Genomic DNA, 24,837 nt, shown 5'->3' on the forward strand with positions numbered 1-24,837 from the left:
ATTGTAAGTAAAAAGTTTCAGAGCAACCTAGCTACTAGTTTCAGAGCAACCTAGCTACTAGTTTCAGAGCAACCTAGCTACTAGTTTCAGAGCAACCTAGCTACTAGTTTCAGAGCAACCTAGCTACTAGTTTCAGAGCAACCTAGCTACTAGTTTCAGAGCAACCTAGCTACTAGTTTTAAAATGAGAGTGTAACTACGTTTGTATGGAGAGCCGGAGTTGCCGGACACCCTTAAAGGCTCGAGGCGAAAACATTCGTAAGTTTTCAAGCCTTGATAACATTTAAGGTGAACCCAGAAATGTAATACAAAAAATTGTTAGTGTAAAGTGTCAATTGCCAAGATACTAACGAGTCTTTACGCTTCGAAGCTTTAAGTTTCAAAATGAGCTCCAACTCACAAGTCTCACAACCCTAATTCCCGATCAACCCAGTATACAGACTGACACAAAAACCAGCAAAAGCTCAAGGTTACCGGGCTGGAAGGAGGGGTGTTTTAATGCGATTTGGCATTTCCGTTAACCAATGGGGGAGTTAAAAGCATACTCAGTGGCGCGATGAAGTGTGTCCTATATAATTGAAAATGTTTCGTGTTAGATATACATAAGTTGTTCGCAGAAATCGCGAAGCGTCTGGTTGACGTAACGGGTGACCGAAGAGCTGGCGGCTACCTCGCACAACGTATCAGCATTGCGATACGGCGAGGAAATGTCGCTAGCATCCTTGGTACAATGCCTCAAGGGCCTATTTTAGATTTAAGCTAGTTTTTAATTTCTTTTAGTAATACACTGTATATATCTTGTTTATAAATAAAAAAAAAAAAAATAGATAGTCTAGATACGTCGATTTTCCGCGTAATACGCCATTTTGCACTGGTCCTTGCAACGTCGCAAACATTATGAATGTTGCATGTCCTAGCAACATTTCACGTTTAATACGCTTTCTCGCTTTAAAATGTTTTTTTACTTAGTTCCTGAAGAATGATAATGTGAAGATTAAAAGAAGAGTACTTAATGAATAATCTTCTCATGACCTATTCTTAAGATCGGTTTTCCTAGGATAGCGGTGCCGTCATATAGCGGCCGTCTCCATACTAAATAATACGGCTAAATATGGATGTCGTAGTATTTGTATGGAGACGGCCGCTATATGACGGCACCGCTATCGGAGGAAACCAAAGCTTAAGTCTGCTGGAACTACATACCTATGTCGTGACATGATGCGATCATGAATTGCGATTGAGCTACATAAACTTTTATTTTACATAAAAGTCTCGATATAATGGCACGAACAAAATGCAAAAACAAAACATAGCGACAACAACCTTTTACAAAAATTGAGACGTCACGAAGCTCAACCTTTTCACTTTTATCTTTATTGTATCTTGTCGATATAAATTCCATTGTAAACTCTCGTCTTTTGTTTTTATCGCGACTTGACGATGCTTAAATCAAAGAGTCGGCGGACTCTTTGATTTAAGCATCGTCCAGTCAAGAGGATAGTGGACGACCGGTCCATAATCTCCATACATACGTAGTCTTCATTTTCCTCCCTGGATATTAACATTATGAAATCTATGATGTTAATATCCCGAGACTCTAGAAAAAAATGGGGATTTGTATGGAAAAGCGGTCACTTACAGTCGTCCCCTTTAGTCTTAAGGGTATTGAACAAGACAATGAGGGAAATACGGTGCTTAATCAGCTCGGTGTATTCATACCTCATACCCTGAGAGACTTGAAGCCTGTTTTCTCGTTACCGACGTTGTAAACAACACATATGAGTTTAGTGGGGCTGTAGGCGTCTCCGTGACTAGCAATTGACAGTTTGAAGTGGTTTGCAGGAACACTTACACTGTCCTGAGTTTTATGTTTGCCTGGTACTTACTCGGTTGACTTTCTAGAACGTGCAAATATCACACTGTCGTCTACGGCGTTTTTTTGTCGCCATCAGCTTGCTACGTTCTTTTGCGCAATGTTTAAAAAAAGTGTTTGTTGAAGACCCCTATTCGCAACGACACGCCACACCATAGGGTTGAAGCGGAAAAAATATTTTACGAGTATCCCCACTTTATGTGTATTTTATCACTTTATAAAAAATAAAATAAAAAGATATTTATTTACCGACACAAAAAAATTCAACGAATTGCAAGTACATTGAAAAAAAAAAACAGATAGAATTTACAAATATTTGTGCAGTAAAATGGATGAGACTCAGCGAGACCGCAACTTTATATTCATCATGGCATGGCAAATTGTAGCTCTCTAGCACTAACGATCACGGGCAAAGCCTCAGATACACAGATAGACTAGTTGACTACGGAACCCTAAAATCACTAGTGAGAAACTTACGCAAAACTCCAAGTATATATAGGTAAAATTATCGAGTTCCTATTTGTAGAGCCGGTTCTGTCTGGGACTCAGGCACGGTGTAATATAATAATGTAAAGGCAAAGCGTCTGGGTTGCGCTTGCGCAGCCCATTGAGCAGTGCGGCGCATCCATCAATGAACGCGAGCGCGGGGAGGGGCTTCCGCCGCCTGGCCCATGCCACAGGCGGAAGCGGGGGCAAAAGGATTGTATTTGTCTTAATGAAGGTGCAAATAAAATCCTAGATGCTGTTTAAAGACGTCATCCATAAGGTCCGATTAAGTTAAGACGTACCACAACATTATGACCCGCCTGTTCCTATCTCTATTGCATGCGCTTAATTATGTCGCTGTCCCGCTCGCACAGTGACGTTGACAGCCGGCAGTGATACCATGTACCCACGAGGGTGGGACAGCAATATAATTATGCGCGTGCGATTGAGACAGCAACAGGAAGAACAGTGTACTAAAAACGTTGTGGTAAGCGTCTTTTCTTTAGCAGAGAATTTATACGAAAATTGCAAACGCTAAAAAACGCTCCAAACTGTTGGGGTCATTGGATATCTTCATGGCGTCAGAACTGTAACATGAAGTAGCGTTTGGACGTCAGTGCTGTATTTAAAAGTGCAAAGTAAAGATGAAATTAGGATGGCGATTGTAGAAGCGTTACTGCCGCAGCATTCTAGGTACAGCGTTACAGCAGCGGGAAATAGAAATTGTTATGATAAGTACTTTCATTCTATCACTCATTTTATTAAAGAAATTGACAGTAACATCGCCCATTTCCCGCCGCTGCAACATAGCACCAGCACCAGCAAGCAATCTTTCATTATCATCTATTGTAACAATTGATAATATATTCAAGTGCAAAAATCCAAAATTTGGCGATTTTTATGAACCGGTACACTTATAATTTTAACATGACTTAGTTAATCAGTTATTTCATAGATAACTTTTATTATTGTTTAAGTCGCCTCCGCTTATCGCTTGCGCCACTCAGCGCCCATTGTGCGCGCGCGTCGCCCTCGCTCTTATGTCATGTGCGAGGCACAGCACGCGCTTTCAAGTTCAATAGCTTTCCGTTCCTTTTACTCCTTTCATTAAAAAATAGATAATGAAAGGGATAGCTCGAAAAGTTTCGATTGTTGTAAAGCGGGAGCCGCTCTGTATGTCTATGTAATTTAATATAATGAAGCGATTAAAAGGGTTCGATTTGAATGCGTTATGAAGTGTAATAGGCCCTTGCGCTTCTGAAGTTTGTTTGTTTACATGAAGGCGTAGAGGACGGTATCCTTTTGTGACTATTTTAAGAATGTATTTGTTTTTAACACATGTGGTTAGTCTTCGGCCGGTTAATATTAAGTATAGCTAGGGGAAGACACAGTTTATGGCGATATGTAGTCCTTGCTTCATTGAGATAAGATTTACATCGTGTCACGGCATACATATGCTATAGGTTATACATATGTTCATTTATTAGGTACAGAAATTTACAAACTTAATATACTTAGGTAAATATAAAAATTAATGGTATTGTATGCATTTAGGCCATAGGTACCCGGCTGAATGTACCTAGTACGCTGCTGGCGTTCCCTCTTTGTACCGCTAGCGAGATACGCTGGATTAAAAATGCGCCGGACCTGGGGTCGCCGCTTTTCTCTCGTAGGCGTTGACCTAACTTTCTTATGAATTTTTTAGCATCAGCACACCAAGGCCCGCTGGTGTACAAAATCGAAGGTCGGCTCCAGATTTGAGTATTTAACCCGTTTTAGTTTGGCGGCGTTTTCGGCAGCAGCTCCAGCTTTATGCACCGTGTAGCTGAGATGGGAAGGGGCAAATGTGCTTACGCACGTCGCGTCCCAAATGAGGCTGCGTCCTCGCTCCCATGGGACCAGCGTCAGACCGTCTGGTCTTTTTCCGTCGGTCCTGCTTAAGCCTTGGGGCTCTAAGACACAGGGCATATTCGCAGACACCAGTTCACGACGAATAATTTCGTTAATGCACTGGTGTCTGGAGAACCTACCGGCGCAACGAACGCAGCTCAGTCCGTGGTGACCGTTTGGTTGGACTGCAGCCCCGCACACACACTGGTGGGGTTCGCAAACAGTACAGCCCAGTCGCAGTGCCACACCTATGCGAAGGGAGTCAGTATCAAAGAGTGTGCTCAAGTATGGTGATGGTAGCGCGTGCAGCCATGCTCCGGATTCAGGCAATGCCACTGCTTTTAAACGCGCCACATCGACATTTACAGCCGCTTCGAGTAAGTCATCGTATGTTTTCTTGCTAAGAATGTCGTCCCAGGATCTTTGGAGCTTCAGATTTTCGGGCCTCGCGTCCTTTGGGCACCTAGCCCTCCACTCATATAAGGCTTCTTACAAAAAAGGAATTCGGACACTGCCACCGTTTACTGGTAAGATTCGAGTGACAAGATCCATGGAAGCGTGAGCGGAGGCTATGAATGCCACTAGTCCGACATCGTGCGCTCGACGGATCCCGAGACCACCATATCGGATGGGCAGCGAAGATTGAGACCACTGGGAATCATTCAAGCTGACGTTGAGGATGATTTCCAGACCATTTCGCAAAGTTTGGTCAAAGTTGCGGATTTGCTCTGGGAAGAGCCATGAGGGCGCTGTTCGAAGTGTATAAGTCAGGCGGGGCATGGAGAAGCAGTTACGTAATAAAACCAAGGCAACATGTGATGAGAGCTGTTGTAGATGATGGAGTGATGATGATAATGCATCCTCTTTTTTCCGAATTGTAGAGGGCACCCCCTCAGGAAATATTGGAGCACCTAAAAGTGAAAAAGATGTGGTGTCAATTAATTTCAAATTGGGCAGCAGTGCTTGGAAGTCAGGGAAAAAGCCAGATGAACTGCATGGAAACAATTCACATTTTTCTGAATTTACTTCTAAGCCAATGCCCAATAGGGCTGGCAATAATTTCCTTAAATCGCTAAGAACAACGTTGGCTGGTCCTCCAATCGTGCCATCATCCAAATAAGATACCAATGTCGATATATGTTTTTGAATGGCCAGACAAAAAACCAACGGACCTAATATTGATAGCTTTAAAACATAGGTACGCGATTACATAGTTTAGGAATTTAGGAGCTCACATAATAAATCACAAAATTGTCAAACTACCTAACAGTTCAAAGTTCAGAACTGTGTCTATTCACCCCGGTTGACGGTACGTTTAGGTGTGATCGTAAAAACATCGACGGAGCGATGTGAATTTCGCATATGCAATAATGATTTACGGCCGCGCCACGAACGGGTCTGTAATGTGCACTTTGTATGCATGTGCGGTTGTCGGTTAAATGCCGATCGTCGGTGACACTGAAACATTTATACAAAGAACTGATGAAGGGACCTACATATCGCGTATCACATGCAATAATTTCGATATTTATCAAGTAGCAAGGCTGCTTCATGTTTTACAGTTTTTACACGAATGTATGAAAAATTATAAATCACTAAAATAACTAGTTACACTTCGTACAGTCGTCGTCGAGACACCAAAAAGCTAAGAGTTTATCTCGGTTGCGTCTTTAGATGCTGTTTCGGAGCCGGGTGGTCGCTTTCTTAGTTTTTCCCCCACTTCGCACGGTCTCGGAAAAGGAAGTGGGACACTTGAAAGCTTGGCCGTTTTGAGACTCCTAATATCTGATATTATAAAGAGGTACTGTACCCTTTTCCTCTTCTGACACGGACGTCTAATCTCCATCAAGATGAATAGCCCATCATAGATGCAACGAGAGCAATTGCCCATTCAGAGAAATTGCCCATTCTAAAGGACATGAACTAAACATTCATTGCTTTTGAATTGGGTTCGATTTCCTGCGAATTGATTGAGTAACGTTTGCTTGTAAATCGATCGAAGCCGAAGCGATCTTGTTACACGGTACTACAACTTCGCGACAAATGCTCGTTTTGAACACTCGGATAAGGTGTTTCTAATCTAATTTTAAATATTAGCTTTTCTTTGCACTAATATCTTACACGAACGCTCAAAAATATTATGATTCACTCTTGTGACTCTTTAAATAATATTGTCAGATATTTTTATTACTTTTGTGCAAATATATTATATATTTCTTTCAGTACCACACACGGACGCACATTTGTGTTGTTTCCAAGCAAAAAATTCCCACTTTTTCGCATGCTATAAGGACGATTTGACAGGTTATTCGTATAAAGATAAAAATCAAACTCGTTCTTATGGTAAGCGACAAAGTGAGACCTTTGATTAGACTTCGACACATTTATGCTCTAGGCGTAATTGATAGGTACATTACAGTAAAACTTTACTAGTTTCCTTTAGCTATTGAAAGTATACAGTTGACCGGTTTAGAACGTATCTGTAATCGATCTCATTTCCTCTTGCCAAATCGACCACAAATATGATAGGTGCAACCTGAGACGGACGGAAAGTGAATATGTTGCGGGCTAGAAGTTGGTATGTTGCGGTGTTGGGTTGGTGCGGTACCGAAGCCGCTGCCGTGCCGCTGCTTTGTCACTTTTCACAAAGCATAAAGCAAACGTATGATATCGCAATTGTAACTATTACGGACTCTAGTTTACCGCTTCTATTCTACTTGCTACTGCTCGGATTCTACCGATTGGATAACAGATTATGCGTACTCAGCACGGCAGCGGCTGTTTAGACCACTGTCTGCAACGCTCGCCGTCAACAGTTGACACAGTTGATTCTAAAGGATTTTTTTTCCGCATTCTTTTCGGCTTAAGGAATTGAAATAGTTGCCGAGCTTTTAATTCTCGAGGAATTACGGCATGGGGTTATTTAAAAAAGAAGTAAGCGATATCTCCATAAGATACGGTAACCGACGCTACTAGCTGTAGAAAAATATGCAGTCGAGCAATTCGAGCATATAGAACGATTTGTGAAGAGATTTGTTAACTAACCGCCGCCGTGACACCGATCCATCGCGAGCACGTTTGAACTCATTCTTTTAATTAAAACATTTGAATGCGACCGCTGTTGTTATGTTTCTAACCGCTTTATCATAATTTTCTGCTTGTCTTCAATTTTCAAAATACAATCGTACAAAAAACAGGTAGATCAACAATTCCTATTGGGCTACCTACTTAAACATTTTGATGTATGTTTTTTTGATAACTGATAGACAAACTCAATGTATTTTCATTATATTTTTCTGTATTGTGCAATTGTTTACAGTACCTACTTTTTTTAGCTTTATTAGTTTGTAGGTAAGTACTAGAAAGACAAACTTTAGTATCTAGGGATATAAAAATAATATTGATATACATATATGGTAGAGTGAAATGAAGTACCTAACCTAACCTAGATCTTTTTGTGAATGCATTTTATTTTGAATGAATCTAATCTAATCTAGTACAGTAGGCTGCAGAGATTGTTGACCCCCCTACGAACGAATTTCTATGCAAGGGATCAGTTATCTCTGCAACTGACTGTACATAAATAAGTCCAAAACCCTTAGTGTAATAAATAATTCACTAATAAGCATTGATTTGAGCATGTTCAGAGGGTCTACCGTGGACACCAAAGTTCGCAAATTGCGGGCATCTTTCTCTTTTACTCCAATTAAGGCGCAAATTAGAGTGACTGAGAAAGATGACCGCAATTTGCGAACTTCGGTGGTCGCGGTAGCCCTCAGAAAGGAACGCGAAGGGGTTTGGGGCTCGCCGGGAGCTTCCAATTATGGAGACTTGCCCCCGCCGACGCCGACGTGTACAGGGCTGTCCAATCTGGATCAATTTGTAAAATTTGTTGCATACCTAAATAAATACAAACCTTCAGGACTTTTGTACTTACTTTTGTGTAGATGTAGAGCGTTGCTACCAGTTAATACTTAATGTATTTCTATTTAAAAAAACTAATACAACAACTTAAGCCACTTGAGGCATTCGTTAGTGCTGACTGCTGATTGATAGAACGAAATAATTGGATACAAAAAAAACCGGCCAAGTGCGAGTCGGACTCGTGCACGGACGGTTCCGCACCATCAACAAAAAATAGAGCAAAACAAGCAAAAAAACGGTCACCCATCCAAGTACTGACCCCGCCCGACGTTGCTTAACTTCGGTCAAAAATCACGTTTGTTGTATGGGAGCCCCACTTAAATCTTTATTTTATTCTGTATTGCGGCAACAGAAATACATCATCTGTGAAAATTTCAACTGTCTAGCTATCACGGTTCGTGAGATACAGCCTGGTGACAGACGGACGGACGGACGGACGGACGGACGGACGGACAGCGGAGTCTTAGTAATAGGGTCCCGTTTTTACCCTTTGGGTACCGAACCCTAAAAAAAAGAACTATTTGGTAAAGCCATGGTGGACTTGCTAAGATGCGCTTTGTCGATAAAAAGTTAAGCTACCAACTTATGCCAAATGATGTATTTCACTTCACTTGTCTTGTGTTTCTGACTTTCATAATATAAGGGAGATCATTATGTTCAGGAGCAATAGTTATTTAAAAGCCACTATTAGACTAGATATCTTTGCTGGCAAAATATTATAAAGTAGTGGTAGCCCTGTGTAAGGGAGCAACGCACTCGTCTTGAGCCCTGCGCCGGCGCATTCGGGTGTCCGCGGAACATTCATCTTAATGGAGTTAATCAAACGGGAGACGATAAGATTAGCCTAGTGCTGAGTTTGTTTGCCACAACAGGCGGCCTAGCCAAGGTGACGATCGCTATCGCTTCGCCATCGAATTGTGTCTCTCTATCACTCTTCCATATTATTGTGACAGTGACAGTTGCGTTTCGTTCGCTAGGGAGCGTTAGCGATTGACATGTTGTCTACGGGGCCAGTAATAGAAGTGTGGGAGTAGAGTGGTGGTACGAGTTGTGTTAGCCCTGAAGAGCAAAGCATTCGTCTTGCGCCCTACGCCCTAGTGCTTCGGAATAGGTAAATGATCACTACCGCTAATATGAATGATCCAATGAATTCTGTCGCCGCCGCATTACTGCCACGATTACAACTTTTAATCCGTCGCTTTATTTAGTTTATCAAAGATGTCGACCGTAACAGCGGCTGCAACAGTCACCTCAATCAAGTAGGTTTATATGTATAATTATTAACTACATGAAAATGACGGCTGATCTACTTCAAGACAATACAGTAATTGTTAGGTTGTAAAGCCACCTGCCCTCACCGGGCCGAGTTATGCAAATAGTCTGTCGGGCTCAGGTCAAGTTGAGCGACGACAGCGAAGGCCTTACCCTGTCTTACTTGTCTTACGTAACTTGTCGTTTATCACGCTGCTGACGCGGCTATTTATCTGCGGCCGGTTATATCGCTCTGAATGGAAATGTTGATGGATGAGAACTATTTCCGTTGACATTCCGATTAGCAATTTGCCGAAGAGGATATCCAAAAAATGCAAAGTTCCCATGAAATGTTCCCGGTTCCATTTTTCAACGAAAAGAATGAGTTATTTGTTTTGGGCAATTTGCGTTAGTCGATATCCAAACTGTTATCAGGCATTGTGACTGGTCGTATGCCTATTGCATAATATTAACCTTAAATTGTCATTACAAAACTCAGAAACTAGAAAGAAATACCTTGAATACTAAAATCCCCTTCAGTCGCGTATTTCATACATGATTCCAATGAATAATGTAACAATTACAACTTGAAGCACACATTTCCATATTTTACCACTTGTGGTTTCATTTAATATATAACCCACTATAAAATTTTCGCTATTTAGATTAATAAATTGCGTCAGATAATCATCTCAAGTTGAAACTAACCTAAATGCGTGAACCTTTGGATGACATTGACAGTTTGACGTTCGGTCGTACGGAAGTCTGAACTCCTAGTACAGCGTTAATACGAACAATCCAAAACTCGTAAGATTTTAATTTTCCCGCTATGTTTGACTACTAATAAACATAAAGTACTTCAATACGGGAGTGTTTTTCGGAAAGAAACTAAAAGTATCTCAAAGTTAAATAATGCTTACAAATTCGTACGTGTAGAGGAGCCATAAAACGTTCCCTTTTATTGTAATTTAGTCTACTCAAACTGACTACCCTACTATTGCCTATGAATGTGTGCGTAGACGTCATTGAAAATATCTCCGTCTTTCTCTAAAAACGCAAGCGGGAAAGGGATAGATCTTGGTAACATCGAACTTTACGAATGTGAACCTTAATATTACGGTCGTATGGCTTAGTAAACAAAATAGGACTTAGGATCTTTCTTCACGAAGCAAGCGTCGGCACACGCCACGAGACAAATCACCTCTTCCTCGGTTCTGGTATCCTGGTATTTTTAGAATAACAGTTGTCTCTACATGTCGCTAGTATGTCGCCAATAGATCGCCAGTATGTCCATGTCGCCAATAGGTCGCCATTACGTCTCATGTTGCCAATAGGTCACCCGTGTGTTGTAAGAGCTCCAGTAAGTCGCCGTTACGTCGCCGTTACGTCGCTGTTATGTCGCTGTTATGTCGCTGTTATGTCGCTGTTATGTCGCCGTTATGTCACCGTTATGTCGCCACTATGTCGCCGTTATGTCGCCACTATGTCGCCGTTATGTCGCCGATATGTCGCCGTTATGTCGCCGTTATGTCGCCGTTATGTCGCCGTTATGTCGCCGTTATGTCGCCGTTATGTCGCCGTTATGTCGCCGTTATGTCGCCGTTATGTCGCCGTTATGTCGCCGTTATGTCGCCGTTATGTCGCCATTATGTCGCCAATATGTCGCCAATATGTCGCCAATATGTCGCCAATATGTCGTCAATACGTCGTCAATACGTCACTGTTATGACCCTAGGCCTAGGTCCCTAATATGTCGCCAGTACGTCGCCTGTCGCCAATATGTCGCCAGTATGTCGCCTGTCGCCAATGTGTCGCCAATGGGTCGCCGTTGAGTCGCCTGTCGTCAATAGGTCGCCAGTACGTCGCCTGTCGCCAATAGGTCGCTGTTACGTCGCCTGTCGCCAGTATGTCGCAAGTCACCAATAGGTCGCCGTTATGTCGCTTGTCGCCAATAGGTCGCCAGTGTATCGTAAAATCACCAGTAAGTCACATGTCGCCGTTATGTCGCCGTTATGTCGCCGTTATGTCGCCGTTATGTCGCCGTTATGTCGCCGTTATGTCGCCGTTATGTCGCCGTTATGTCGCCGTTATGTCGCCGTTATGTCGCCGTTATGTCGCCGTTATGTCGCCAATATGTCGCCAATATGTCGCCAATATGTCGCCAATATGTCGCCAATATGTCACCAATATGTCGTCAATACGTCGTCAATACGTCACTGTTATGACCCTAGGCCTAGGTCCCTAATATGTCGCCAGTACGTCGCCTGTCGCCAATATGTCGCCAGTACGTCGCCTGTCGCCAATGGGTCGCCGTTGAGTCGCCTGTCGTCAATAGGTCGCCAGTACGTCGCCTGTCGCCAATAGGTCGCCGTTGAGTCGCCTGTCGCTAATAGGTCGCCAATATGCCGCCTGTCGTCAATAGGTCGCCAGTACGTCGCCTGTCGCCAATAGGTCGCCGTTGCGTCGCTAATAGGTCGCCAGTAAGGGGTATAAAAGGCGGGTGCGCGCTGCGAGCGATTCATTCATTCTTCAACCATCGGACTAGCAGTGACTCTGGTTCTCGGGCGTTTAATATTCGGTGAGCAAAGTTCCTCTACTACTGTTACTATGTTTGTTTTCGCTTGGAATTATCCTGGTGAATTTAAACGTGGAAATGGTGTCTGTGTTTGGTTTTACGGGGACAATATCGTCGTAAAGCTGATCTTAGACTTTTGTGGAGATTCTTTGTTACCGTGTACGGGATTTAAATATAGTGAAGTTTCCTACGCAGTGTTTTTCTAAGTGCCGCGACGTTATGCAGGGACAATATCGTTGCATAACAGGGACTTGGAAAGCGTGTCTGTGTTTGGTTTTACGGGGACAATATCGTCGTAAAACTGAGCTCAGGCTATTGCGGGGATTCTTTGCTACTGTGTGTTGTTATAGTGAAGTTTTCTACACTGTGTTTTCTAAGTGCCATCACGTTATGCAGGGACAATATCGTTGCATAGCAGGGACTTGGAAAACGTGTCTGTGTTTGGTTTTATGGGGACAATATCGTCATAAAACTGAACTTAGATAATGGTGTTTAAGGGAATTTCACTTCTGTGTTTAGTTAGTTTGATTTTGTGAGTAGTTTGGTTCGTAAAATTGAACCTAGTTATTTTAGTGTTTTACTATGGGGTCTTTTGCTATATAGTTTAAAACCAGATCATTGTTTGGACTGACTGTTTGTCCGACTGGACCGCTCACCCCTTGCGGTGTTAAATGTGAGCTGTCTAGGAGTCTTTTTGTTCCAAGATGAGGGTTATCTTGGCACCTTCTCTTTACCAACATAGAAGGTGAAAAACGTCTCCCTCCTTAGCTCTCCAATGTCCAGCTGTTAGATGAATAGTGGGGGTGTCACATGCGCACCATCCGGAGTAATCTGGGCCCATTTGAAATCTACAGTATTTGGAGGCTTCGTATATTAAATATATTTATTTATACCACTTATATACATAATAGGGACCTGTCTTACCCATGTTGCCACCCTGCCTTTGTGCAACCCGCCATGGGGGGAGACAAGCCCACGAGCTGTTAGGTTGCATTCTCGGAATCGCTCGCCGAACTCTTACAGTTTCTTAGTAGGGATACACTTGCGTATATTCCAAAGTACCAGGTCGATGGTAAGTACGAACTGTGCTTTGGTTATACTAGAGTAGGGACAAGGGTAGGTTTAGGGTAAATTCACACACTAATTATTCGGAATTTAGGGTTCGTTCTAGTCTTGGTCTGTAAAACTGATGTATTTCTCTTTTTAAGGGACTTCAACTACGGTCTTGCTAAACTAAAATTGTGCGTAAATAGGTATAGGGTTTCAATTGCTTAAATCTTCCAATATTTTAATTCATTTGGGGAAAATAATTAATGTAAAATCTTATCTCTATTTTTATTTATGAAATTCTGGTTTTCTGGTGTAAAGACGAGGTACTGAGTATTAAAATCATGTTTCTAAGGTATTTACACAATAAAATCATAAATATCAAGCTGGGATTAGGAACACAGTCTATTCGGAGATAGAAAATCGACGTCTAGCTGTTTTAGGGAACCTTTGGCAGGCAAGAGTAATCCAAAGGATATTTTGAGTGAAATAATGCTCATCTTGATATTTCAGTCTCATAAAATATAGTATATTTTTAACAAATAAACTTAGTACTTCAAAAAAAGCGCTGGTGGCCTAGCGGTAACAGCGTGCGACTTGCAATCCGGAGGTCGCAGGTTCGAACCCTGGCTCGTACCAATGAGTTTTTCGGAACTTATGTACGAAATATCATTTGATATTTACCAGTCGCTTTTCGGTGAAGGAAAACATCGTGAGGAAACCGGACTAATCCCAATGCGGGCCTAGTTTACCCTCTTGGTTGGAAGGTCAGATGGCAGTCGCTTTCGTAAAAACTAGTGCCCACGCCAATTACTGGGATTAGTTGCCAAGCGGACCCCAGGCTCCCATGAGCCGTGGCAAAATGCCGGGACAACGCGAGGAAGATGAAACTTAGTACTTCATTCATACTTCTAAAAAACTAGAAATACAGTCTATATTTTAGTTGCTGGGGAATGGAAATGGGATTCGCATCCCTAGTTTTTGAAATAAAAAAGAATAGTAATTTTGATGACTGATGGATACTTTGACACTTCTTTCCATAGCCATCTAGGTACGCATAGGTTCCGAAGTGTTGGTCATAGCCCGTCTGGCTAAAGAGTAGGGTAGGTTAGTAGTTCCAATTGACCTTGCTGATTGGACTAGGAGCCCCCAGTCCTGCATCGAGCGTATGGGTAGCATATTTCGTATAGAAGCTGGTAGTTAATAATATTAACTTGAAATGCTAGGGTGTAAATGGGCTTACCCCAGGAGTGCTACTCATATGTTATCCCGGAGGCTTAATAGATTGTAGCAGGCTTTTACCAACCCCATTTTCAAACTCATTTTACCAAATATATTTCTTTTATATCAGTATCATCATATATGCTGCATTTACCTAAATAATATCATTTGAAGTAAAATATAACTCCATTTACATTACACTAATAAATTCTGGTAACTTTTGGTACTATTTCTGTATTTTAATAAATTATTCTAGTAAGTTACTCATTAGCGTCATAATAAATGTGCTTCCAATATCTTAAAATATTTTTCCCAAAGTCCAGGTAATTGTAAATAAAATCAGAGTCCAAAATTTAGCTGATACTCATTAAAGAACCTAGGGTACCGCGGTTCACTTCGAGGGGTCCTAACGCTAGACTAGACGATCACGACTAAATCACATGGCCATATTCTAAGGGTAAATCTAAAGGGGTGTTTATATTATGGTTAAGTAGGTTAGTTAAGTAAGTAAGTAAGAGGGAGTGGGAGGTGACATTTTGGTTCCGTGACCAAGGGATCTAAAATTTACCTTTTAGGTTCATTTTGGATACCGAGGTTTCTAAAAATAAATAATAGAAAGCAGCCTTTCAGGCTACAGCATTAAGATGTCTAGTTGCGAAAATAGGGATTCATGGGCATTATTTTGGAATAAAACCATTCAGTAGTTTAGTTTGTGTTTTAATAATTGGTTTTAGTAGGAACGTTAGGCATCTAGTCAATTATACCTCTAGTCTGTCGTCATTCGTCAGCCTCAATATAGATAGGTGGTCCGCCCGACAAAAATGTTTCGATAAAATACCTATAAAACCAATTTAATTTAACCTATTCGTCCCTAAAAACAAGTCTGAATATTTTATAAGTAGGTATGCTTCGTTGATTTCAATCTTTCCACGGAAAGACCCAATGCGAATTTAATATTTGTATGTTTCCCTTCGCTTCGTCTCGAGGAAAACTGTCCGTAAGTATTGCGTGCCATCTGCCATCAGGTACGATTCAGCAGTACCCATCTTTATCGCAATTGAAATAGGGTTGATATTATAATGACAAATAAGCATGACATGCAAAATATATATTATCCCAAATTGCTTGGATCGATTTTTATAAGTTTTCCGCACTTCGGTACCGATTCTTATATACAATAAAAACTTTGAACTTTGAACTTTGAACTTTGATGCCGCCCGGGCCGCCTCGTGCTTCATAAACTTAGATACTTAAGCAATTTGTGATTGAAATTACTACAGGAAATGGTAAACTCCTTTGTCATTTATTATAGACATAATTGTCGATATATATTCATTTCGATGGTGGTAATTATATACTTATATGGTAAGTATGTATGACCAACGTCAAACTCAATTTACTTAAATAGGGATCACCAACAACCACTGTCTTATCGACCTTCACGAAAATCTATAATTATAGTGGGTTGATATGAAATGTTGTCTACTGAATAAAGAAATAGAGCTAAGGATTCCATTGTTTGACAAACATTTTAAGAACCCTAAACTAAATAGATCTCAAAACACCAACGGGCTTTGTCTCCATCGTCAAATGACTTCCCCAAACAAAATTAAGTATCAACAACAGGTCAACATGATCACGTAGTCATTGTCGATCAGAACAATCAGTCGCATGAGTCGCATGAGCACGACGATGTACGATTATACCGTCGTGCGCGCGCGCACGGCGCAGCGGACAATCGGCGACACGAACTTACCCGAACCCTATTTAAACAAATAAGGACAAAATATACAAGAATTATTGACCGGATAAGTTTTTTTAATATGTATTAAAGAAAAAATAGGAAAATACGCCAGTCACCAGTCGCCAGTCAAAGGGAATGAAAGTTTATTTTGAATAGCAACAAACTGCAACTATTTTCGAACTTATGCCTGAAATAAATACAAAAGCGCAGCCGTGATCTTCATTACGCGCACTGAAAAGCCATTGTCTCGGGTTTAGCATAATCACAGGCATAATGCGCGCGCGCATATATGGCGGGGTTCAAGGCCCGGCAGGCGCACACGCACGAGTCAAGTTCTCCAGTGTAACGTGACCTCCCGATCCTTAACTACTATGCTTAATCCAAGCACTTTTTTGTACTGGATTGTTCTTGAGACTTTCGTAAGTGGTTTTAATGTAATAGATTAGCTGATCACGCGCTGGAAGACATTCCCAGGCGATAAGCCCGTTTTGGAGCCGCAAAGGCGGGATAATTGAGCAGGCCAGGCAGAACATGGGCGCCGTTTTGCATAAGGATTTATGGGGGTGAGCTAAAGTAAAAGTCGATGTTAGGAATCCTCTTTAAGACAGCATGAATTTCTTTTGTATTCTAAATACACGGCGACTTTTTACATCGATGATAAGTGGATATAGTATATATTGTAATTGTGTCGCTTCTTTCGAGTTTTAAAAATATGATGAATGAGTAAAAGTAGCGATGTAATGTGATCGTGATCAAACATTATTCATGATCCAAACCTGCTTGTTTGTCAAGTTCTGAGAAAGACTGAAAACTTTATTATGTAGGTACTGTAGGTAGTCATTGTGAAAATTGCACTAAACACGGTTAGGCTTAACCAATAATTTTAATGCAGCATATGTTACTTCCGTCCGTCCGTCAAACAGTACCACCTACTTTGCTGTATAGCTTACCTCAAAAAAAATTGAAAAGTTAAACGAATTTAAATCCAATTAATTTTGTCCGCAATGCGGTGACTGCAAATACTGCAATCCATCAGCTTTTACTCTCGTAAAGTTAACTATGAATGGGATTCGACGAATCAATATACCGCATCGCATTCGTGCGCTACCGAAATAGACGCTGTGATGGACTGTAGGTCTGCTACGTCCTTTAGATGTGAAAGGGTTAAACTCCATTTAATAATTTGGTGTTTATGCCTTTTAAATTTAGTTGTCCTGGCATTTTCTGTAAAGCGACAGCTAGCTACTTTAACCTCCCTCCATGAAACCCAGCAATGTTTTCAAGTTGCTGACACGTAGGCTGCTTCTCGTAGGGTGCACGGAGACCTAGGGTTGGGGGTACCTACTTATTCCTGTAGGTATATCTCTACCTGTTTACAGTCCAGAAGAACTGTTTTCTTAAAGTGCTAAATAAGTATGTATAAGCTATTTGGAGGAGAAGTCTGCATTTAAGAGCGTAGACGGCTTCGCAGAAATCGAGTCTAACAACAACCTGCCATTGTGAAAAAGATCGGCACCGCGTAAAAAAATCGGTTCCTTTGTTGTTTAATTATGGCCTCGGTCTCGTCAAGTCGTCATATCTGTTCCATTAGCGAGGATTTGAACAATGACTCCCCTGTCCGAATGCTAAATGTGTTTCGGCCGAAATTTACACGAATGATCGACCATTCAAGTGGACGTATATGGAACAACGACTGCCATTAACAAGTCATTAAAGAAGTTATGTCATGTCGCAAAAAGCGATCAGTGGCTGAGGCATTATCCGCGTACAAAGATAAGTCCTTGTCACATTCGCGTAAGATTTAAAGTCGTCTGGCTTTTATTTCTGCTTTTTCACTACTCGTATGGCAACAACGGAGACTGGTACAATAGCGTGTTGCGTGTTTCGTTGTTTATTTAATGACGTGCACAGACGTTCGGCTCATTGCAAATATCCTCAGGTGATCTACGTACGTCTTTGAAAACAATGTATTATGGTTAAACATGCAACGTTAACAGCTGAAGATATGAATGGAAACGTGTTTTCTATAAAACTAAAAGTTCCATATTTTTCCACTGAGTATATAATGTATAATGTGCCTTTGTTAGCCACCTGTTTTTGACATTGACAAGCAATGGATAACGTAAATCTAGCGCATACGCCGCGAATTTGGACGTTTTTGTGTTTTAACTACACGAGTTTTCTTTAGATTGGGTCCCTATTTACCGAAACTCATGCAAGGCTCGCATAAAGAACGCAATCTACTACTAAACATGCGTGCGTACGCATTCACGGCGCATTCGCTAGATCTGGACGCACCTTATGATTCCAACGATGGCTCGCAGTATGAATACTTTACAATACAGTTATTATCTACGAACAAATCTCTTCAAGTGTTCTTTCTTTTGTTCCAGAAAAGGGAGGCAATGGCATACTACCGTTGCGGGCCGACGGCCATCGGCAGCCGCGCGTCCTGGGGCCCCTCGTCCCCTTCCGTGGACCCCAAGGGGTTTGATCGCCCGCTCAGCGGCACTTTTGACCGCATCTTCAACGCTTTTGAGCGCTCCAATGCTTTTGAGTATGTTAACACTCAGGGCGGGAAAGAGACGCGAAGCGTGGAACACGGAGAGGTTTGTAAAAACTTCATCTGTAACGTCATCTTTAGTTAGTACTTGTCATCTCACTCTGTAGAGTCTGTAGACCCAAAGGCCACCGACTGCTCAACGCGGTTTGATCATGCACATTCTCAAGATTTAGCGAGTTCTAAGCGCTCCAATTCCTTTGAATATGTTAACACTTACGACTACCTACTTAGAAATTTGCTCTGTTCTTCGACCACTTATTAAACGTTCATATGGGCGTTACAGAAATTTAATGGTTTAAAGAGAGTTAAGGGCTTTTCAAGTTAAGCCCAATTTAGGTTAAACTCATAATCAGCATAGGCACACGCCATCTACTGTCATCTCTTAATATATAAGTCAGCGCGATAAAAACGTAAAATGAAGGCACGGTATACGAGTAAGCTCAGCTAAATTATTAACAGCAAAGATGTGGCTAAAAGACAATTTGGCTCTACTCGTATAATCTAATTATACAGTATGAAAGGAACGAGACAAGAAATTTTGAGATTGTAGACGTTGTTCTATTTTAATTTAATTAAGTACCTAGGTAACTACTATCGCACTCAGAGTTAATTATAATTAAAGAACCATTGTGCCGGCGCTTGGTTGTCAAACAAAGATAACATGATGTTGACAAATGAACGTTAAATTGTTAATTAAATGACTATGAATGCGGCAGTCAAACTTAACCATCATAGGGCCACTTGCACCATCCGAATAACCCGGAGTTAAGCGCTTAAACCGTTAACCCAGTGTTAAATGGTAGGTAGTGGTAACCATGGTAAATCACAGGTCAGTAGAATGGTGCAAGTGGCCCTTAGATAGGAACTATGTCAAACAAGTTCACAGCAATTGCAGACGAGTCTGTATCCTGGAGTGGAGCAATGGTCTAAAAGGCTTTTTAGAGACTCAAATTCTTAGACATACATTTTAAATTAAATTTTATTAATATAATTACAATTATTATATCCTTAGGTGGTGGTGAACAGAAAGAAAAGCAGCAGTTACGAGCGAGCAGACTGCGCCTTAGCCGCGCAAACTCCCAGCGCAGAAGATGAAGACTACTACCGAGAAAAGATCCTATACTCGCAGGCGCGTCAGCTGTTCCCACTGCAAGAAGACTTGGCTGACTGGATCAACAAGACCATCGGTGAGTCTAGCTTTAGCTTTCATTTCTTCTTCAGTCGTTCCCTCAATGCTGAGGATCGTGACATCATGTCCCTCTGTTGAAGGCTAATAGGTTCCTCCATAGACTTCAGTTCCTCGACAAGTGTATGCTTCAATTTTAATTGCATATAGATAGCAGTAGGAGGTCCCTGAGGTCTCGTGCCTTCAACTTTGCCCGTCATTATAACTATCTCCAGGCTATCCGGAGAGAGACGTGACGTACCTACGTTTGGCTTCATTTATATTAAACGAAAATTACTAACGATCGCGAAGACAGCGATATCGCAAACGTTTTGCAAAATAAATTGAGTAAGTCTTCAGGATATATGTATATTCTACTTCGACGTTCGTAAGAGTGATTTAAGTTGTTCGGGATACGGTTAAATGATTAAAATTTTAAAACATTTTTATTTTTATTTTTAAAGTGTTTAACTTGATATCTTAATTATGCAATAAGAATGCGTAGAAAACTTTAAACAGACTCTATTAAGTATTACTTCGATGACCCATTTAGATTCCAGGTTCTCTCTAGCGAATCACCCCGTTAGTTGCCGTAATCTCCAGTATTACTCGTTTTCTAGCGTGTTTAATTGTTTATGCCGCCATGGTCAGCTGCCCTCTAGCTAGTGCCAATATATCCAGTAACCATGCGATCTAATATAGCTACAATTTCAAGCTCTATAACATGGACATCCTTTGTTTGGTATTCTAATAATCTGGTAGGTATAGGTACTTTGCTTATTAAAAAAAAACATTTTGCGAAACGCTATTTAAGCGTAATGGCACTAAGCGTATTTGGTACTATACGTCGAAAGGATGGAAGAACTACTATTAAAAAATTTAAACTAATATTTAAATAAGTGCGTAACAAGCGAAACAAGAAGAGGATAGATCGCTATGGTGTGTGGGCTGACCACAAAACTTACGCACGCCACGTCAGTTACTCCGAGAAGATATCATGTGCAGCGCTAAAATATGAGGAACTCAAAATAGATGGGAAATACCCCGTTTTTAACACTACATAGTTATAATACGATCTAATATAGTATAAAATCTTGTATTGTATCATCGCGCCATATCGGTGGTGTTTTTGCGTGGCCCACGCGCTCGCGGCAAACATGTTTTTATCGTGACCACATTGTCCGGCGAGCGTGCGTAAAAAGTTTGTCACTGGCTATCAATCAGGTGCATATGAGTCGTAGTATTAATTTAATCAGGGGCCCAAATAACTAATCGAAGAACACACGTGGACCACAGGTAGCAACTCTTCGTCTTTCTTCTAGAGGACTTCTAGGCATACATCGGATATCGTGCCGACAGAAAGCTTCTAAGACTGTAATTTTTGTGTGGGAAACAAAATATTGCAAAAGCAAATTTGAACTTCTTTATTTCTTGAGATCATATTCAAATTTTTTGAAACTTTTTAGAACTATTAGAGCAGCATTAGAGCAATATTTGTTGAATTCTCGAATGCTCTATAAGATCCGATGTAAATAAGTCTACCTACTATAAGTTCGTTTTTTTTAGCATTAGAAAGAACTTGACAGAAGGTAAGCGATTTTGACATGTCTTTTAATTGAAAAACACTTTTTAAAAATCAATAACTATTACTTATGAAAGCTGAAGACTATAAAAAATCGTATTAGATTCATAATTGTTACATATTTACCGTAACTTATTTTTAAAATGTGTTTTTCAACTAAAAGACACATCAAGATTGTTTACCTTATTTCTAATGCTAAAAAAAAACAAAGTATAGTACTAAAATTTAGGGCAACTGGGCACAGTATTCATTTTGAAGTTAGTACACCACTTCTATACTCCTCTGTTGACTCCCTTGCTCAATATACGACCAGGGCCGGATTAACCCTAAGGCAGAGTAGGCAACTGCTTATGGGCCCCGCCTCGGTTAGGGGGCCCCGCGCGCGTCAAAAAAAAATTTGTATCATATGGTCAAAAAAAAAAATTATGGTACCTACTTATACCTAATGTCCAATATCAGTTTCTCAGACACACAATCATTAGATGATTATGTAAATTATGTTATTTTATAGCTTTTAAAGTCTGTAATGACGAGCACGAATTTCAGGCTCCTGAGGGCCTAAAACCTCATCAATGGAACTTCTGCCCTCCGAGTAACTCTTGTACATATGACACATATTATTGTTGAGTAACATTTGACGATTAGTTCGTGTCAGAGCGCTGCACGCTACTTTCTTACAGCTCGATCCTCGGCGTCGCTTTTTAACAAATATCAACATTGATTTCAGAAGCTTGGCCTTTTGCCTCGCATGAAAGCTCACCTCGCTGGTTATAAGTACGCTTTGGGCTTGTTAAGTAATGTGGAGATTGCTGAGCTCGACCTTCAGCCAAAAGTGAGGCTACCTCACATTTTGGTTTGTCTTCCAAATCTCCTCTTCTTCAGCTTAGCCTTTGGTCTCGCTGCGCCAAGCTCGGCCTGCGGTCTCGCTTTTTAATACAATGGACATTCGTTGGCGTCTGTGCTCTAGCTGAGCTTGTCCTGAAGCACGACTTTGACCTCGCATGAAAGCTCGCTGGGGAACTTCGAATTTTTAGGGCCGGCCCGGCCTTTCTAACACGCTCTCACAATTTTTTTACAAAAATTTTCGCGCTCGCTACGCTCGCGTTTTTTGCTGGTTGACCACACCTACATGGTAGCTTAACTGGTCAATGAATACATGGAAAATCATTATTAGTAGTTTAATTAAAGTTATCTTTTTGTTCTGACACTTAGAGACATTTACACCTCTAAATAAGTTTAGATTTTTTTTCTCCATGTATCTGTTTTGTTTTTATTTTAATATTATTATTATACTTTTTTTATGTAATTCGACATTAAGAGACCTTATACATCTCTAATTGTATTACGTTAGTTTGATTTGGGAGTTGTATTTTATAATTGTTGGTGTATTATTATTACTTTTTGCTTGTATGTAAATTCAATGTTGACGTGTAAAAGTGCCCTTGTGGCCTATTTGTTGAATAAATGTTGAAGTTTGAAGTTCGGATCGTCTCAACCGACACCTGAAGGTTGAAATTAAAACCGAAAACTTACTTCCCTGTACTGAACATTATGTATGCAGAATTGACTATAAGGGGGCCCCGAGCATTGCACTGCCTAGGGGCCCCGACACGCTTAAGGCCGAGCCACACCGGCTGCGTTAGCAGCACACTGCGTGGCGTGCGCTGCGTGACGTGCGCAGCACCCCTGTCACACCGGGTGACGCGCACGTCACGCAGCGCACGCCACGCAGTGTGCTGCACACGCCACGCAGGTGCACGCTGCAGCTCAGTCATGCGTGCAGTAAAATAAAATACTCCTGCGACAGTACCTACATCATGTGACTCCCGTTGCAAATGGAAGCAGCTCACTAATGCCGCCATTGCAATTATTACACATATAACATGCCTGGTTAATACCTAACATCGATTTGTTCCCACAGGCCAAATTATTTATATAAGACGTATTTTTTTGTAATCTTTGTGCTATGTTGTAAATATACATTCGTATTGACGAAAGATTTTAATTAGTTTTTCTTTTATCACTGAATCCATATTAAAAACCAGCACGCGCACCGACCGAGTTGTAAATAAATACAAGCGAGCTGCGCGTGTACACGCACAGCACCTATGCAGCACCGAGCTGTGCGTGTCCGAACCTGCTCGGTTCGCCCTCTCATAGGGATCGCAGTTAAACACAACGTCATCACTGCACGCAACGAAGCGACGTTGCCGCTCCGCTGCGTGGACGCGTGCACGCAGTACGCAGCCGGTTTGTCTCGTCGGAGCTGCGTTGCGTGCAAGTCACGCGTACGCGCACGTCACGCGCACGTCACGCAAGCGGTGTGTCCTCTCTTATGTGTTTTCGTATTCTACAACGCAGCGGGACGCGTACGTGTACGTGCACGTCACGCACACGCATCCGGTGTGGCTTGGCCTTTAATCCGGCCCTGTATACGACTGCGATATTTTGTCGTCAATCAAAAAATTAGCTTAGTTGCATAAATATTCACGCAATGCATTATTTAATGTGGTATTTCGTCCAAAGTAGCGTTAATCCGTTGCATATGTTAATCCCATATTGCAAAACAATGGACGTTTAGCATAATCGGAGCTTGCGTGTAATATTAATTAAGCACAGCGTTTTGCCGTTGATTATGTTAACGTTTGTGTTTTTGTTTAGTTACCCTGTGAATAATCAATTAAATGTACATAATCGAGTTAACAGACTTATCATGATTTTTTTACACATAGCAATGGGGTGTGATGTGGTCCGGCCAAGTTTAAAGAAAAAGCCGAGCGGCACAGCAATAATTTGCAAAGAGGTAAGATATGATAAGAGAAACACTGGGTGGAATACACTTGTTGGGAATCTTCATACATATTGATTCTTTTGCCCCGAGCTAAATCAATTATTCCTCTTACCCCACATGACCTTATATTTAATGTTTTATGTTATTGTATTCTACATAGTATCGAGGTATCGATAATGTTAATAAAAACATCGTCTCTCTTGCACTTACTGCTTCATGAAGGCCTTCGAAAAAAGGGTTTTTTTCCTTTTGCGAATTATCAACGTCTTAATTGGAATGTTCTTATACATTTTGCTTGGCAAATTCATATTCCATTCGTTTTAGCATACCTATGTATAATATAATGTTTTATACAAGAGTCTATAAAACTGACAATTATTTATATACAGCTAAACAAGATACAAAATGTCAATTTCTGTATTTTCTTAACATATTTATACCTATACATATTGGCCTTGTTCCTAAAATGGTAGCGCTCGTTGAAGAGGTGACAAGCGTAAATACAATCGTAAATTACTAGTAGCTGTCCATCTTAAAATGGTCATAACTTATTAGAGTAGGTACTTGAAATACATGCAATTTACTTACCTACAGTTGCCATAGCAAAAAGTAAATGAGAAAATACAAGTTGGAGAACTAAATAACAATATATCAAGTTAAGTGTCTGATTGAGTTGATTTAGATGTGTTAAAACAGGTATAGGTTTATAACAGTAGACTCGAAGCT

At 41.0% G+C, this 24,837-nt stretch overlaps 1 protein-coding gene across 1 annotated transcript in view; it reads left to right on the plus strand.

The window, feature by feature from the left end:
• Positions 1–24,837, plus strand: part of LOC134654423 (GAS2-like protein 3) — a 111,948-nt gene that overhangs the window by 65,260 nt on the left and 21,851 nt on the right. The window contains exons 3-4 of the mRNA XM_063509864.1: positions 18,404–18,619; positions 19,586–19,760. Coding sequence (XP_063365934.1) covers positions 18,416–18,619; positions 19,586–19,760 — 379 coding nt within the window. The 5' untranslated portion in view covers positions 18,404–18,415. The remainder of the gene's footprint in view (positions 1–18,403; positions 18,620–19,585; positions 19,761–24,837) is intronic.

Source organism: Cydia amplana, chromosome 15 (genome assembly GCF_948474715.1).
Source record: "Cydia amplana chromosome 15, ilCydAmpl1.1, whole genome shotgun sequence".
NCBI classification, from domain to species: Eukaryota; Metazoa; Arthropoda; class Insecta; order Lepidoptera; family Tortricidae; genus Cydia; species Cydia amplana.